The following is a 17,572-nucleotide window of genomic DNA, read 5'->3' as shown; positions in this document are numbered from 1 at the left end:
TCTGGATAAGAGCGTCTGCCAAATGCCAATAATGTAATGTAATGTAATGAATGAATGAGTGAATGAATGAATGAAGTTTAAACCACGTATTTTTAGACTTTAGAAACTGGTGAAATATCGGATGACTGGCAACAAGGTAATATAATACCAATATAAAAGAAAGGGGATTGTACCGATCTAGAAAACTACAGGCCTGTCAGTCTAACTTGTATCACATGTAAAATACTGGAATCTATCATTATGGAACTGGAACTATTTCTTAAAAATACTTAAATTCTAAGGGATAGCCAGCATGGTTTTTCGAAAGGGTAGGTCATGCCTGACAAACCTTTTGGCATTCTTTGAGGAAGCTACCAAGTGTTTTGATGATAGCAGGGCTTATGCCATTGTATACCTAGATTTCCAAAATGCATTCAATATGGTACCACATGACAAACTCATTATAAAAATGAGGACTGTAGGAATTGTAGGAGCCATTTCGAAGTGGGTTCGGAATTGGCTACGGGAAAGGACAGAGAGTAGTAGGAGGGGCCTTATTCGAGCAGGGTATTGTGGGAGGTGGAGTCCCACAGGGACCAGTGCTGGGGCCTCTGCTCTTCCTCATTTACATAAATGACCTAGACATGGGCATTGAAAGTAATTTAGTTCAATTTGTAGATGGTGCATAACTAGGAAGTTTAGCTAACAGTATGGACTAAACAGGATAGTTCTCAAGTGGAAAAAGACTTGGGGGTCATAGTTGACCAAAGCCTTTTGGGTTCTAGTCAATGTGCGGTAGCAGTCAAGAAGGCAAATAGGATGTTAGGATACATAGCCAGCTGTTTTGATTATAAGTCCAAGGAAATTGTACTCACCTTATAGAATACAATTGTTTGACCACACTTGGAGTACTGTGTGCAGTTCTGGGGGCCGCACTATAAGAAGGACTTAAAAGTTTCAGAGAAGGGCAACCGGATTGATTCCATGTATAAAAGATAAGTGTTACGAGGATAGACTTAGGATGCTTAATCTCTTTAGGCTAGTAAAAGGAGCCTTAGGGTGGATTTTATTGAGGCTTTTAAATTCATTAAAGGGATTAATTGAATGTGAATTATACAGGATTCTTCAGGTTGAGTTCGTTTAACAGAACGGGAGGGCACAAATGGAAATTGGCAAAGGAGAAATTTCGTACCTATGTTAGGAAGTATTTTTTCCACACAGAGAGTGGTCAATGTGTGGAATAGCTTGCCAGTGCATGTAGTGGAGGCAGAAACGGTAGGGGTTTTAAAGACCAGTCTTGATACGGTATGAGATTCTATTCAGCTTTTAGGCGAATTAGGCAGTAGGTACACTTAGGGGTAGGAAAAGGCGAGCATTGCTGGGCTGAATGGCCTTTTCTCGCCATTACCTTATGTTATGTTGTGATGTTAAGATGAGCACCCAGTTCATTAAGTCCCTATAATGAATTTGCAATCAGGTACTGTTCCCTGTAGGTTGAAGGGCAAAAAGTAAATCTTGCACTATTTGATAAATTCTTACAAGATGGTATGTTAGTCAGCTAACTTGAGCTTTGCCATCTCACCTTTCAGCTAACGTTAGCTAAAAAGCTAATTGCGGTGAACTTTGTAATGTTCTGAAATTGAGGAAAGTATTTTCAAGAAGCGACCAATACTACAGGTGGAATATCAATGTTACAAAAAAGCTAGCACGCCCTCATTCATTGAGCTAAATTATTGTATCCAAATTATTTGATCTTATACATGGACTATGCATATTGTATCATTTTGCGGGTTATTTTTATGTTTATGCATATTAGAAACTTTAAATTAGCCTTGGACACCACATTTCTAGAAACGTCAATGGAAGCGGGTACTGAATTATTATTATAATGTATCAAACTATAAACATAGGCCTAGATAATAATGTCACAGACACTTTGGCAACACTGAGAGTGTAACATCAAAACCCATTAATATTTAAAAAATATATTAATAATAATAATTTTTAAACCCCCCACCGGAAATATAAGTGAACAGTGAAAACTAAATGAACGGCTTAGTGAATAGAGCCTCCTCCTTGAAAAGGCTTGGAATGCCCATCACTACAGATTGGCTACTTGGTGGCTATAACTCTCATTTGAATGTTCAATATTCAAACGCTCATAACTTTGAGCTAGAGACTCGAGTCCTTCCTCACAAGATGCCTCTCCTCATGGTTGACTGAAACCCTGAGGGTTCATAATGTCTGCCGTTTTTTATTTGTTGGAAAAACCTTTCAAAGCTATTTCCTCCTTTGTTCTGTACACCATCATCGGAAAAATGTATAACCAATGTATAACCAAGTTGATACTGCAAAAAACAGTGGAACATTCTCCCACCCAATAGCAACTGCATGATTCTTCCACTGAACAAACACGAAATAACGAGTTATTTAACAGCTGTAAACAAACTGATTTTCATTTGAATCATAATAAAGAATGTCAAAGTCTCACTGCAGTTGTAATGGCAGGTTTGTCTTTGAAAAATGCTGTTTGTTTTGTTCATACAGATTTTGCAGACAGCATCAGTTAAAAACTGGAGAGAATGTTCCGTCCATCCCCCAAGACCTGCTTTTGATGTCAGAGTTTGTTCTTCCTCGTTTCATCATCTGTATCATTCAATACTTAAGGGATGGGTACACTGAACCAGGTGAGAAACTACTAGAACTCTATGACAGATGATAATCTTTTATATTGACTACAATTAAGTACATCAAAGAGCAATGGTAATGATGTAATTTGGAAATAAAGAAATAAATAAAGAAATACATTTTTGCAATTTTGTCCCTGCATAGTTTTCTAGATAACAACCTTGTCCTACTTTATTATTATTATTTTTAGAATGTTCAATCTTATTTCTCAGCATTGCTGCACACTGCTGCAACTGCAGAGAAGTGTAAATAAGCATATGCTCTCCACATTAGCAAATTACATCTGGTCCTACTTCCAGTCACATTGTTGTTCTCAACACATGGGCTTTCTCACAAATTAGTTGGAGGAATACACTGGTATTAAAAGATTTGCAGGTGCCTAACTTACTGACAGGTACATGGCACAATCCTGTCATCCCATCCCTCTCAGCCCTGAGCAATGGTAAATGTGCATTGCCTTGTGGAGCTGCTCTTCACACTAGTATGTGTCCAGAGCAAGGGGACCATCCATGTACCAGAACAGTACCTTTTACAGGAGTAGTCACTCAGAAACCCTGCACTGCTCATTGATGTCTTTTGTTAATGCTAGGATAGACACTATAGGGTTCTTCCATTCTAGTTCATGTCTCTGTCACCCATCCTTATCCCTCTCACACAGACTCCTCCACTGAGAGAGATCTTCAGAAGGTTTTGCAGCTGCTTGTTCCCCAGATCTCCTTCCTGGAAGAGTTAACAAAGATGGGTGGGGCAATGCGAACTGTCCTCACTAAGGTCTTAATCAATCAGCAGACATTTACAGACTTGAGTATGGGTATGTCCTCAATGCTACTCTCTTTTAAAATCACTGGTTCTAATTTAAAAAAAAATTTCCTCTATTTCCTGACTCTATTTTATTGCAAGACAGTCTTTGTAGGAAAGTAAGTTTAAAAGATGATCATGGTTTGTTTCATATTTCCTTTTCAGAAACCTATTACTGCAGCATATTACTGACCTTCATGATCAGTATATTTATGTAGTCCACAACAACCAGGGCCCCGTTTCCCTTATGGTGCTAAATCATCAGTCAGAAGTCTTGAAAAGGGTAATGCTAATTTTCTAGGTTTTTCAAAAACCCTCATGATGAATTTTGCACTTAAAAATGCTCATGATTTATGACATCACTAGTGCTCCCGAGTTGCTTTCTGCTACTATGGACCTTATGCAAGAACATTTTTGTATTCTTATCATACATTTATTTTACTTTATTCTTAGGAAGGGCTTGTAAGAGTGCCATGTCAGATTCAACAAACTGTCCTAAATGAAGATCCATTATAATACTGTATATACCAGGGGTTGAATTGAAAAGTACCTTACACAGGGTTCCCCTTGGGTACCTGACTAATACCTGTTCTGTAGGTGGGTTCTGTCAGATAGATGACCAATGAGATTTCTAAGAACAAGGGACATCTTGCATAGTATGTGGTTCATTGTTTTTTTGCAAAACATAGTTATATGGGGGATTGTTGATAAACTTTCTTATTCCTCCATTTATGAAGACATTTGAGGCGAGAAATAAGAAATGCAGTTGCTGAATCTTTTCAGGTTGAGCTGTGGAATATGTCTTAAACTGGTCATATTCCAGTGAAACTATCTGGATGGATAGATACTACTCCGGATAACTGGAAACCTACCTTCCAGGAATTTGCAATTATGCACATTCAACCAATCCCCACATTATTTCTGAGATCTTGCAATTTTGTCCAACCCCTGCAATATTTCTGCATAAAATTGTAATTGTGATGAGCCCAGATCAAATCATCTGTCAGTAAGCACACTGAATCCTAGTAGCAGGGATGGCAGTTTTTAGTGCTAGCTAGCGAGACAAAAATGATTAATATTGATGGCTCATTAGGACAGTTGATCCAGCTAACATAAAAGTTTATTGGCACAGAGAGAGCTACAATAAAAAAACGTCATCTTCACAACGGAATTAAGTTGTCAGACCCATTTTTGCTGTGCAGTGGGTTGATGACTACTAAATCACCTAGCTTCAGTGGGCAGTTATTAGACATCTGTGTACATCTGTGTAAGAAAACCAACATAAACACCAAAGAAAATCACTCAATGCCAAAAATCATGTTTGCGGCCAGGTCCAGGATATGAAATGCCTCGATTTGGTGGACAATTTTTATGTCCTGCAGACGGAGGTGATTCCTAGCCGGCGACAGGGACACAAGACTTGGACGATCTATAAGCAATTTTAATGAATGCTTGCCCTATACAATCTAGAAGTGTTGGATACCCAGCTATCATCTGTCATAATTTTAATTCACTCATTCTAAATGGCGTATCCCCCGAATACAATGGGCGGCCTGTAGCGTAGTGGTTTAGGTAAATGACTGGGACACGCAAGGTCGGTGGTTCTAATCCCGGTGTAGCCACAATAAGATCCGCACAGCCGCTGGGCCCTTGAGCAAGGCCCTTGAGCAAGGCCCTTAACCCTGCATTGCTCCAGGGGAGGATTGTCTCCCGCTTAGTCTAATCAACTGTACGTCGCTCTGGATAAGGGCGTCTGCCAAATGCCAATAATGTAATGTAAATGATAACAAGGTTTTATAATTATTGGCAGCGCTCATTTAGTACATCACCTCTACCGCTGATAACCGCATGGAGTCTTTACCTGTAATGCTTGACAAGTGTTGAGGCATCCAAAATGCGAGAAATGCCAAAAAGGAAATAAAGGAAAATAATGGAAAAAAAATGTTTATATAAAGCTATGGCTACATCAGCCAAACAAAAGTGCTCGAGTAAACTCAGACTTCAATAATAATAACAATGATGATGATAATAATAGCTCAGACCATACCTCACACAACTGAGGGATAAGGAGGACCTAGGCATTGGTTCCTTCCCCATAGAGATCTCCTCAACAAATGAAATGCCTTCCTTTTTAACAGGTAAACATGACCACCCCAAATTGGCACACACCATGACATTCCATAAACACAGGGGTATTTACATATCACAACACAAATGCGTATTAAACAGCATTTAAAAAGGTACCTATTACACAAACACTACACCAGGCCTTTAAGTTTAAAACAGTACATGGACACATGCCATTAAACTTACCGTAAGTGTTACACAACACATAATTGATTTTATGAAGATGCAAATGCGCAGATGGCGAACCATATAGCTGTCCCAGGACGGGAGCGCGCTCCCCTAGAAGCACCAGGAAGAGAGCCAGCCGATATGGCGGTAAGAAGCTATGCCTCTAAATCACTGCATTTAACAAAGCACTATACATTGAATAAATATCTTATGCTCACAGACATTGTCCAAAGGCACGTATCTTTTGGTTAACATGCGTATTTTACCAGAGCACAACATAGTTTTTGCATATACGAGTGAATAACTTAATGAATGAAACGAATGTGCGTGAAATGTTTGGCGAGTTCTAAACGCATGTGTGCACCCATCCATTTATACTCACGCAAGCTCAACACGTAACGCATATCACAGTACTAGTGAATACTAGTGGAGAGAACATATGCACTTTATGAACGCAAGTCCATAATTTATAAAAACGCATATAAAAGTTCAGTGCGTTTTTATAAATTATGGACTTGCGTTCATTAATAAGGACGCGTGAGGACGCGCCAATGAGCCGCAGCATCACAGATGGTCATTGCGAAACACAGATTTTGTTGTCATGGAACCATGTGTGGATTTTGAGGAATTTGTCTTGCTGTTGTCAGCCAAAATTGCCTGATTATACTCCATTTATACTCCATTATACCATTGATCTTAACCAGTGCCCCTGGAATTAAAATGGACCCAAAACATCATTGAGCTACCACCATTTTTCACTGTAGTGTGAGGTGCATCTCCTTTTATGGATCTCTGTTTTGACACCAAACATATCGATGCTGTATCTGACCAGAATATTCAATTTGGTCTAGTCTGACCACTGAATCTTCATTCAGACATTATTTACATAATCACATTAGACCAACATTGAATGTTTTGGCCTTTTGGCCTAGCCACCTTAATTGAGAATTAAGATTAATCTAGTTCTCTCAAAACTTGAAGTCACCTATTTTTCATACGACTACTATATAACAGAGTTGGCAGGCAGCGAGTACCGATGTATTTTTAAAAAAATGAGAAACAAGCAGTTTTGCAGAACATTGTAAAAGAATGTTTTGTCATTATATGGTCCTATAATTCACCTCTTTATACTGTGTGTCTTGCCTAGTGCCAGCAATTCCTCATGTGCTCCCATAAGCAACCATTGCATTCTGTATCACCTTGCCGTCTACCATTGGCTAGCTCTGTTAATGAAATGTCAAATGTCAAGAATTGTACAGCCATTGTTCCTAAACTGGGCCCCTGGCCACTAAAACTAACAATTTTGCAGATAAAGAATTGAGACAAAACAAAGGATATCAAGCCAAACCTGCATTGCGTCAATACGTTTCAGGGCGTAATTATGAAATTAAATGTGTTCAACATCCTTATTCTAGAGCATATTGATTAACCTCAGTCTTTTATTTGATAAAAAGCACATTTTTGCTGGTCCTGTGGGTTTTTTATTTTTATTATCTGTGACTGACTTACCTTGCGCATACACTGGATACAGAAAGCTGTAACAAGATGGCAGAGCAAACTGCTATGCCCAGTCGGCTTACACTTCAATAACTTCAGAAAGCAGTTCATACAGTGGTAGAGTTTGCAGTAAAAAAGCGACTCAGTTCAAATTACATGGTGCTCTTTTAATTTGAACACCACAAGAACACCACAAGTGCTATACAACAGTGTTTTTTTCTGGTAGCCCAATTTGCTCATTTGTTTTTATCTGAGAAATCATTTAATATATCGTCTAATTGTCTTGTTCAGTCATCCGCTAGTTTGGATTAGCCATGTTACCTAGGTACAGTGGGGCAAAAAAGTATTTAGTCAGCCACCAATTGTGCAAGTTCTCCCACTTAAAAAGATGAGAGAGGCCTGTAATTTTCATCATAGGTATACCTCAACTATGAGAGACAAAATGAGAAAAAAAAAGAATCCAGAAAATCACATTGTCTGATTTTTAAAGAATTTATTTGCAAATTATGGTGGAAAATAAGTATTTGGTCAATAACAAAAGTTCATCTCAATACTTTGTTATATACCCTTTGTTGGCAATGACAGAGGTCAAACGTTTTCTGTAAGTCTTCACAAGGTTTTCACACACTGTTGCTGGTATTTTGGCCCATTCCTCCATGCAGATCTCCTCTAGAGCAGTGATGTTTTGGGGCTGTCGCTGGGCAACACGGACTTTCAACTGCCTCCAAAGATTTTCTATGGGGTTGAGATCTGGAGACTGGCTAGGCCACTCCAGGACCTTGAAATGCTTCTTACGAAGCCACTCTTTCGTTGCCCGGGCGGTGTGTTTGGGATCATTGTCTTCAATGCCCTTGCTGATGGAAGGAGGTTTTCACTCAAAATCTCACGGTACATGGCCCCATTCATTCTTTCCTTTACACGGATCAGTCGTCCTGGTCCCTTTGCAGAAAAACAGCCCCAAAGCATGATGTTTCCACCCCCATGCTTCACAGTAGGTATGGTGTTCTTTGGATGCAACTCAGCATTCTTTCTCCTCCAAACACGACAAGTTGAGTTTTTACCAAAAAGTTTTTTTTTTTGGTTTCATCTGACCATATGACATTCTCCCAATCCTCTTCTGGATCATCCAAATGCTCTCTAGCAAACTTCAGACAGGCCTGGACATGTACTGGCTTAAGCAGAGGGACACGTCTGGCACTGCAGGATTTGAGTCCCTGGCGGCGTAGTGTGTTACTGATGGTAGCCTTTTACTTTGGTCCCAGCTCTCTGCAGGTCATTCACTAGGTCCCCCCGTGTGGTTCTGGGATTTTTGCTCACCGCTCTTGTGATCATTTTGACCCCACGGGGTGAGATCTTGCGTGGAGCCCCAGATCGAGGGAGATTATCAGTGGTCTTGTATGTCTTCCATTTTCTAATAATTGCTCCCACAGTTGATTTCTTCACATCAAGCTGCTTACCTATTGCAGACTCAGGCTTCCCAGCCTGGTGCAGGTCTACAATTTTGTTTCTGGTGTCCTTTGACAGCTCTTTGGTCTTGGCCATAGTGGAGTTTGGAGTGTGACTGTTTGAGGTTGTGGACAGGTGTCTTTTATACTGATAACGAGTTCAAACAGGTGCCATTAATACAGGTAACGAGTGGAGGACAGAGGAGCCTCTTCAAGAAGAAGTTACAGGTCTGTGAGAGCCAGAAATCTTCCTTGTTTGTAGGTGACCAAATACTTATTTTACCGAGGAATTTACCAATTAATTCATTAAAAATCCTACAATGTGATTTCCTGGATTCTTTCCCCCCATTCTGTCTCTCATAGTTGAAGTGTACCTATGATGAAAATTACAGGCCTCTCTCATCTTTTTAAGTGGGAGAACTTGCACAATTGGTGGCTGACTAAATACTTTTTTGCCCCACTGTAGCTATAGCTTTCTCAAATAAATGGGCTAACATTACCTTAGTTGGTTAGGCAGTAGGAAAATACTAATAATAGGCTAGCTAATTTTGGCTAACTCTGCACGTCATAAAAATGAAATAAAATGCTGTACTGATAAATATTATGTTGATTGGTCAGGATCTTACAATGTGGTGCAGGTTCTGATTTAACCAAATCGCTAGGTAGGTTTTCTGTTTTCTGAGTTCCACTTTTGTGTTTCAAATTTGCTTTGCTGTAGCTCACGCTTGCTGCAAAGTTAGTAATCTTTTTTCTCCTAATTAGCTGACGTTAAATTCCCCCCCAAAATGAACGAATTGCATAATTCTGCATCATCACATTGTTAAAAATTGACATGACATTGGACATTGGGAAAATATTGTTTCCCAGCAGTCTTTGCTTATCAGAAAACAGGACGATAAGAGAAAGTAGGGGCCAATGATCCAGCCCTGCTTTGAACCGTTACCATATTTTGACCTTTTCTTTGTAGGGTCATATGCAGGATGATTTACACGCGGACAACTTCTCCTAAAGGAACACTATCATGCTTTTTTCAGTTGAGTTTATTTGGACTAAATGCTAAAATTATGTGTGTAGGCATTTACAACTTTATATTCACTGGCTTCATATACTTGTCTGTAGAATAGGAATCAACAGCAAACTGCTCAGCATATATGTAACTATGATATTCAATGTAAAACCAATGTTATTCATCATACAGTGCAGCTCTTGCGATTCAAAGTTTATATTTTATTGCCGGTAGCCAGCATATGAATTTAGACCGGTGAGCATACTGATGGCCTACATTTGCTAACGTAACTACATTGGAGGATGCTGAGGGAACGAATCCATTGTAATTAATGACAGCAGCTCCACTTTAGCCATCGCGTCACGTTCAATGGCAGCGTCAAAGTTAAGAGAATCACTGAGGTTCATTCACATATAGTGAATTGAATTTAATGGCTGCAGTGGAGCCGGTAGAATGTCTAAATGATGGTTGATGCCGATTGCTGATGTTGATTGCTGCACTGGAGCCATGCCCTAACTCAGCAAAGGCAGAGCTGTCCTCATATCGCTCAGGCTAGCCAAGGTAGGTTCCCTGATATCTGTATGCTAACATTTCAGTACTTTTCGTTGGAGTGTCACTGGACGTGCTTGTTTTGGGAAGTTTTATATTTGGGAAACTGCTACACTGGCAGTGATTTTAAAAATGCCTACACACATAATTTAAGCGTTTAATCCAAATGTGCTCAACTGAAAAAAGCATGACCCTGCTCCTTCAAGAATTTTCAGGTTTAATACAATGCACAAGGGAGAGACAAACTTTTGGGCAGTCTGTTCTGAGAATATCTCTTCCAAACTTGTGTGTGTGGTCTGTTAAGATACATATCAAAGGGATACATCGTGGCTAGCCGGAGACAACTTTTTTGCATTTCCATGGGAAATCAACCATTTAGCAAGGATGTTATTTGAGTGATGTACAGACAGAAAATTTACAGAAAATAATCATATCCGGAGAATATACAGTACTGTGCAAAAGTTTTAGGCAGGTGTGAAAAAATGCTGTAAAATAAGAATGCTTTCAAAAATAGAAATGTTAAGTTTATTTTTATCAATAAACAAAATGCATGAGCAGAAGTAAATGAACAGAAGAAAAAATCTAAATCAAATCAATATTTGTTGTGACCTGCCTTACCTTCAAAACAGCATCAATTCTTCTAGGTATACCTGTGTAAAACCCCATGCTAACCCAACGGCGGAATTTAGCGCAGGCCGAAGGTATTTGCATGCTTGTCCTTCTGGTGCTGCTGGAAGAATATTATTAGGGTTAAATAATAATGACCGCTATGCGGAGTCTAAATAAAGCCAATAAATAAACCATGTTACAAAGACAGTAGTACCACTCTGCCTTCCGCTCTCTACTGGTCCGGGCTGACCAAGAATCTCCACAATAGGGCCAATACATTCACCTTTGTTAACATACGTGAACCTCGGGAGTGGTCACACTCGACTCTTACTTGCACCACCATTACTCAATACATGCTCCCGGGATTAGCATTATTGCTGAATCTCAGTTCGGCGGAGAACTCAGGCTGAGGGTCAAGCCAACACAATACATGCATTAGATTTTACATAGATAGTTGCGAGCCCAGGTCGGCATGCATTTAGAGGGCTCCTTAGAGCTAACTTGACAAGAACCGACGTATAAACGCCCATGGGTTCTCTTCGCATCAAATTACATGAGCCATGCGCCACCAATCCTTTTTACGGGCCGAATTTGGCTACCTTTCCCAACTTGGAAACTCCACTAGAGTACCAAGCCAAGTTGGTCAATATTGTCCCCCTGAGTATTCAGTCGTAATTTAGGCTGAAAAGGTCCAAGATGAATTAAGAGTCATGGAGATCACGCAAGTTACAACCAAGAATAATTTATTTACAGGCAGGTAGGTTATTGGCTTAGGATACAATAGTCAATTACAAAATACACAAATCATACAGAGATACAGAGTAAATAATCTTACCTAACCTGCTTTGGCTACACACCGACACAGAGTATGCACAGTGTGGGAAGCCGGTTACGATCTTCCACTATACTACTGCTACTACATAAGACATAATGCAATAATACAAGGATCACATGGGCAATGTTTTCAAGGTTTTACCGGGTCTATTGACTATCTCAACAGCAGTTTTGAATCTTTAATCCAGGAGAGCAGTAACCGGTGTAATGACATCGGTGGGCACTGTGGCATTGTCCGGAGTCTTTCCCCTAGGAAGTGGCCAGTTGTGGGGTCATGGGAGAGGGCACAAATGTTCTGGATCGTTCTGGATCATTCTTTTCCCATGATTTGGTCAGGGAAACCCCTTAATGCCCTTAAACCACACCTACAACCACCATCCATCTTCCCCTTATCTCCTTTGGAGCCGATGGCCTGAAACCCCCAAAGGAAGTCTGAACAGTATTGTCCTCTGTTCCTTTGAAGTGTATCATGAGCCCCAGCTCTCAGATTCCTCACAAATGGCAGACCTTCCTGAGTCCCACTTTGCCTTTGGATACCCAGGGTGGTTGGGCTGACTGTGGGTTGAGATGTGTTCTGTAAGGAGCGGATCAGATGTCGGATGGTGTGAAGATGGTCATGCCACATCTGTTGCACCAAGCCCATTAGATCAGTCACGGCCCACGTTCTTCATCCGCGGGGTGGTGAGGAGGCTGAACCCTAACAAGCTTGGTGTGATTGTGGGGAAAAGGTTGCAAGATATTATATCTATGGATGATGTAGTTGGGAGTTTCTGTGATAACTGCATTATGCTGAAAATATGTATTTGTACCTCATGGTAATATACCTTGTGATTTTGGATAAACCTGATTTGGGTGAATTAAAGGAAAAAAACTTATATACACTATATTCTCATTATCACCAAAATCTAGGCCTTTCTTCTTGACCATACAAATGGGTCAACCATCTGGAATTTAGAGCCAAACCCCCACCAGGCAGTGAGACCTTGGTCAGGGGGCGAAAGCAAATGGCTTCTACAGAGTCAGATTTTACACAGTTTCCCCTCGGCTGCTGTTATGAAAACTAGACCATTGCACCAGTCACACTGAACCAATCAGAATAACACCAAACATTTACAATATTCTGACATGAAACACCTTTGCCATCTCCAGTATTCCTGTGCTCAAAACCTGCCAGGAATGTGTGTGAAGGGGGGCTCCCCAAGGAGCCCAGGAAGACCGGGGGGAAGTCGGCAAGCTGACCAGCGCATGACATCAAATGTTAATTATTTCTGGCTTACACCTGCGCACATTTTTTGAAGGAACTCTTGGAGAACTAGCCGCAGTTCTTCTGTGGATTTAGGCAGCCTCAAATGCTTCTGTCTCTTCATGTAATCCCAGACTGATGATGTTGAGATCAGTGCTCTGTGGGGGCCATACCATCACTTCCAGTACTCGTTGTTCTTCTTTACGCTGAAAATACAGTCAGGTCCATAAATATTGGGACATCGACACAATTCTCATCTTTTTGGCTCTATACACCACCGCAATGGATTTGAAATGAAACGAACAAGATATGCTTTAACTGCAGACTTTCAGCTTTAATTTGAGGGTATTTACATCCAAGGTGAACGGTGTAGGAATTACAACAGTTTCTATATGTGCCTCCCACTTTTTAAGGGACCAAAAGTAATGGGGGGCTGCTCAGCTGTTCCATGGCAAGGTGTGTGTTATTCCCTCATTATCTCATTTACAAGGAGCAGATAAAAGGTCTAGAGTTCATTTCAAGTGTGCTATTTGCATTTGGAATCTGTTGCTGTCAACTCTCAATATGAGATCCACTTAGCCATCATTAGGCTGAAAAATCAAAGCAAACCATCAGAGAGATAGCGCAAACATTAGGTGTGGCCAAATCAACTGTTTGGAACATTCTTAAAAAGAAAGAACGCACCGGTGAGCTCAGCAACACCAAAAGACCCGGAAGACCACGGAAAACAACTGTGGTGGATGACAGATGAATTCTTTCCCTGGTGAAGAAAAACCTCTTCACAACAGTTGGCCAGATCAAGAACACTCTCCAGGAGGTAGGTGTATGTGTGTCAAAGTCAACAATCAAGAGAAGACTTCACCAGAGTGAATACAGAGGGTTCACCACAAGATGTAAACCATTGGTGAGCCTCAAAAACAGGAAGACCAGATTAGAGTTTGCCAAACAGCATCTAAAAAAGCCTTTACAGTTCTGGAACAACATCCTATGGACAGATGAGACAAAGGTCAACTTGTACCAGAATGATGGGAAGAGAAGAGTATGGAGAAGGAAAGAAACTGCTCATGTTACAAAACATACCACCTCATCAGTGAAGCATGGTGGTGGTAGTGTCATGGCATGGGCATGTATGGCTGCCAATGGAGCTGGTTCCCTTGTATTTATTGATGATGTGACTGCTGACAAAAGCAGCAGGATGAATTCTGAAGTGTTTCAGGCAATATCTGCTCATATTCAGCCTAATGCTTCAGAACTCATTGGACGGCGCTTCACAGTGCAGATGGACAATGACCCGAAGCATACTGCGAAAGCAACCAAAGAGTTTTTTAAGGCAAAGAAGTAGAATGTTATGCAATGGCCAAGTCAATCACCTGACCTGAATCCGATTGAACATGCATTTCACGTGCTGAAGACAAAACTGAAGGGAAAATGCCCCAAGAACAAGCAGGAACTGAAGACAGCTGCAGTAGAGGCCTGGCAGAGCATCACCAGGGATGAAACCCAGCGTCTGGTGATGTCTATGCGTTCCAGACTTCAGGCTGTAATTGACTGCAAAGTATTTGCAACCAAGTATTAAAAAGTGAAAGTTTGATTTATGATTGTTAGTTTGTCCCATTACTTTTGGTCCCTTAAAAAGTGGGAGGCACATATAGAAACTGTTGTAATTCCTACATCGTTCACCTGATTTGGATGTAAATACCCTCAACTCAAAGCTGAACGTCTGCAGTTAAAGTACATCTTGTTCGTTTCATTTCAAATCCATTGTGGTGGTGTATAGAGCCAAAAAGATGAGAATTGTGTCGATGTCCCAATATTTATGGACCTGACTGTAGTTCTTAATGACATTGGCTGTATGTTTGGGGTTGTTGTCCTGCTGCAGGATAAATTTGGGGCCAATCAGATGCCTCCCTGATGGTATTGCATGATGGATAAGTATCTGCCTGCACTTCTCAATATTTGAGGAGACCATTCATTCTGACCAAATCCCCAACTCCATTTTCAGAAATGCAGCCCCAAGCTTGCGAGGAACCTCCACCATGCTTCACTGTTGCCTGCAGACACTCATTCTCAAATTTTGACTCATCAGTCCAGAGAACCTGCTGCCATTTTTCTGCACCCCAGTTCCTGTGTTTTCGTGCATAGTTGAGTCGCTTGGCCTTGTTTCCACGTTGAAGGTATGGCTTTTTGGCGCAATTCTTCTATGAAGACCACTTCTGACCAGACTTCTCCTCACAGTAGATGGGTGTACCTGGGTCCCACTGGTTTCTGCCATTTCTGAGCTGATGGCACTGCTGGACATCTTCTGATTGCAATGGGAAGTAATCATGATGTGTCTTTCATCTGCTGCACTAAGTTTCCTTGGCTGACCACTGCGTCTACGGTCCTCAATGTTGCCCATTTCTTTGTGCTGCTTCAACAGAGCTTGGACAGTACTTCTTGAAACCCAGGTCTGCCTTGAAATTTCAAATTTCTGCCTGGGAGAGACCTTGCTGATGCAGTATAACTACCTTGTGTCTCGTTGCTGTGCTCAGTCTTTCCATGGTGTAGGACCTCTGACATTAAACTGTCTTCAGCACTTGAGGGAGAGAGACCTAACCAGCATTGCCAAATGGAAAATATTAACTTATTGTAGCTGTATGTGGGGTTGTTAAATTGGTGTTTTTTAAAGAACATCATCATGCATAGTCAAGCGACGAGACAGTATGTGTGTAATATGGGCTTAAGTTCAAAGCAATAATGTTTCACGATAAATAGCAATGTAGGGTCCTCGCACGGGCCGCCAAATAACGTAGGGATTTTACTCTCTACGAAACCGGGGCGCCAATTAATGTAATGTAGCTGTATAACTGCAAAAACTAATCAGTCTCATAAAATTACTGTTATCAGAAATATCTAACCACAAATTTAGTATTTTAATTAATAACTAAAATAACCTGAGGGTATGAAGTTCTTCGAAAGACTGCTTTAACTCGGCTCTCATGTCTATGTGACGCCAAAACAGACACCGGGTGTAATAAAATATATTTATTAAACAAACGTACAAACACAGAACAGATAAACTAAAGGGAAGTTAGTAGGGGAAGTTAGTTGGGTGTGTGTGTGTGTGTTAGTCATTGTTAGCTGTGAGAAGACTACTTGCGTAGTTTACTCTATATGCGCAAAAGACCAATTCACGTACATATCTATATCTATATATATATCTATATCTAAAATACAAAATACATTCCAATGATAAGACGGCAAATATGGAAACACAGATTCACAAAAACAGTTAAGACTAAACTAAACACTGGCTATGCCTGAATGTTTTTTTTCTGACTGAGTCCATACGCATAGGATCCAAAAAACGTGCTGTCCTTATAGGAGCCGCGATGGTGCTGTGAGTGATGTCCTGGAGAGGTGCGCAAAGCTGGGGTGTTCCGCTGGAAGGATGTTTGCTGGTCCTTTTTCCGGGTGGAAAAGTTTGTTGCTGTTGTTCGTTGGTGAGCTTTGCAGGGGTAAACTGAGCAGCGTTCTGAGCAGCGTTCTGCGTACACCTGTTTCCACTCGCTATAGGCCACGAAGTTACCGTGAGGTAACTGGGTGTGTCCGTAGGCCTGGTAGTGCTGTGCAGCATTCAGCCTCTGTCCGAGTCTCGGAGCAGATGAGCTGATGCAAATGGCTAAAAAGGGTGCGTCGCAGAAGGGAATGAATAGAAGGAGAGAAGAAGAGAGGAGGAAGAGAGGGATCCCGAGAACATGTTTTACGGGAAAGTTTATCGCTCCCACCATTACGGGATTGGCTGAACCGAGCTAGACGTCATGCGGGGTGGACATCGCGGAATTGTCCTGTGGGATTGTGGGAGTTGTGGTTCCTACATCCCCCTGTGGTCTCAGGATGTGGCTGAAGCCAGTGTTCCTTGAGAGCACAAAAGTCAGTTCACAGTCCACAGGTCAAGTACATTTGGTCAGTAACACAGTTCACAATTGACTGGGGCATTTATCAACAATTAACTAAACTGATCAAAAACACATGCTACAAACAATGTGAAACACTAAGGTCAAACAGTGAAAACATTGTCACAAAACATAAGAAACCTTGGTGAAAGGGTCAGTCGTTTTGTTAGTTATTGGATGGCGTCCAGAAGGTGGAGCACCCACCGGAATGACCCACCCAAGAAAATGTTCAGATGACGTAGGGGCTAGTAGCCTTTGGTAGTCTTGTTCAGACTGACCAATTGTTCTAGTCCCTACAGTCAGGTTGCTGACGAGGTTTGTCATCTGAAATATGAGGGGACACTTTCAAATTCGGACAGCTTCCTGTATCCAAGCTTAACCTTATGGCTGTGTCATCAGAAAGGAAATGGAGAGGTGGTCTCATTTCTAAATGATGAGGTAAGCTCACAAGTGGTCTTGTCTTACTTGGGGAAGAGGTGGAGTAAAGCACACTGGGGTGTGGCAATATACTTGTAAAGATTACACTGTAGTTCCTACATGCAATACTTTACCATGGTTCAGTAGCTCTAGAAAGAAGCAATTATTGAACTTTACAGTACCTACTTACGATCTGCGTTTGCTGCTGCTACATGCAAATCTAAGTCACTGCTGTAAACTACCAGTTTATTTTGCCACCCCCCTTTGGTAGGAAAGG

General features: G+C 41.0%; 1 protein-coding gene across 6 annotated transcripts in view; it reads left to right on the top strand.

The window, feature by feature from the left end:
* ubr3 (ubiquitin protein ligase E3 component n-recognin 3) overlaps window positions 1-17,572 on the top strand; it is a 245,906-nt gene that overhangs the window by 16,427 nt on the left and 211,907 nt on the right. For 5 of the 6 annotated variants that reach the window (XM_061235075.1, XM_061235076.1, XM_061235073.1 and 2 more), the window contains exons 2-3: window positions 2,527-2,666; window positions 3,326-3,478. The exons of the other annotated variant lie outside the window; for it this stretch is intronic. In XM_061235075.1, the coding sequence (XP_061091059.1) occupies window positions 2,527-2,666; window positions 3,326-3,478 (293 nt within the window). The remainder of the gene's footprint in view (window positions 1-2,526; window positions 2,667-3,325; window positions 3,479-17,572) is intronic. 6 annotated transcript variants of the gene reach the window in all.

The sequence above is a fragment of the Conger conger genome, chromosome 3, assembly GCF_963514075.1.
Source record: "Conger conger chromosome 3, fConCon1.1, whole genome shotgun sequence".
NCBI lineage: Eukaryota > Metazoa > Chordata > Actinopteri > Anguilliformes > Congridae > Conger > Conger conger.
This window is presented reverse-complemented; position numbering and strand designations above follow the sequence as displayed.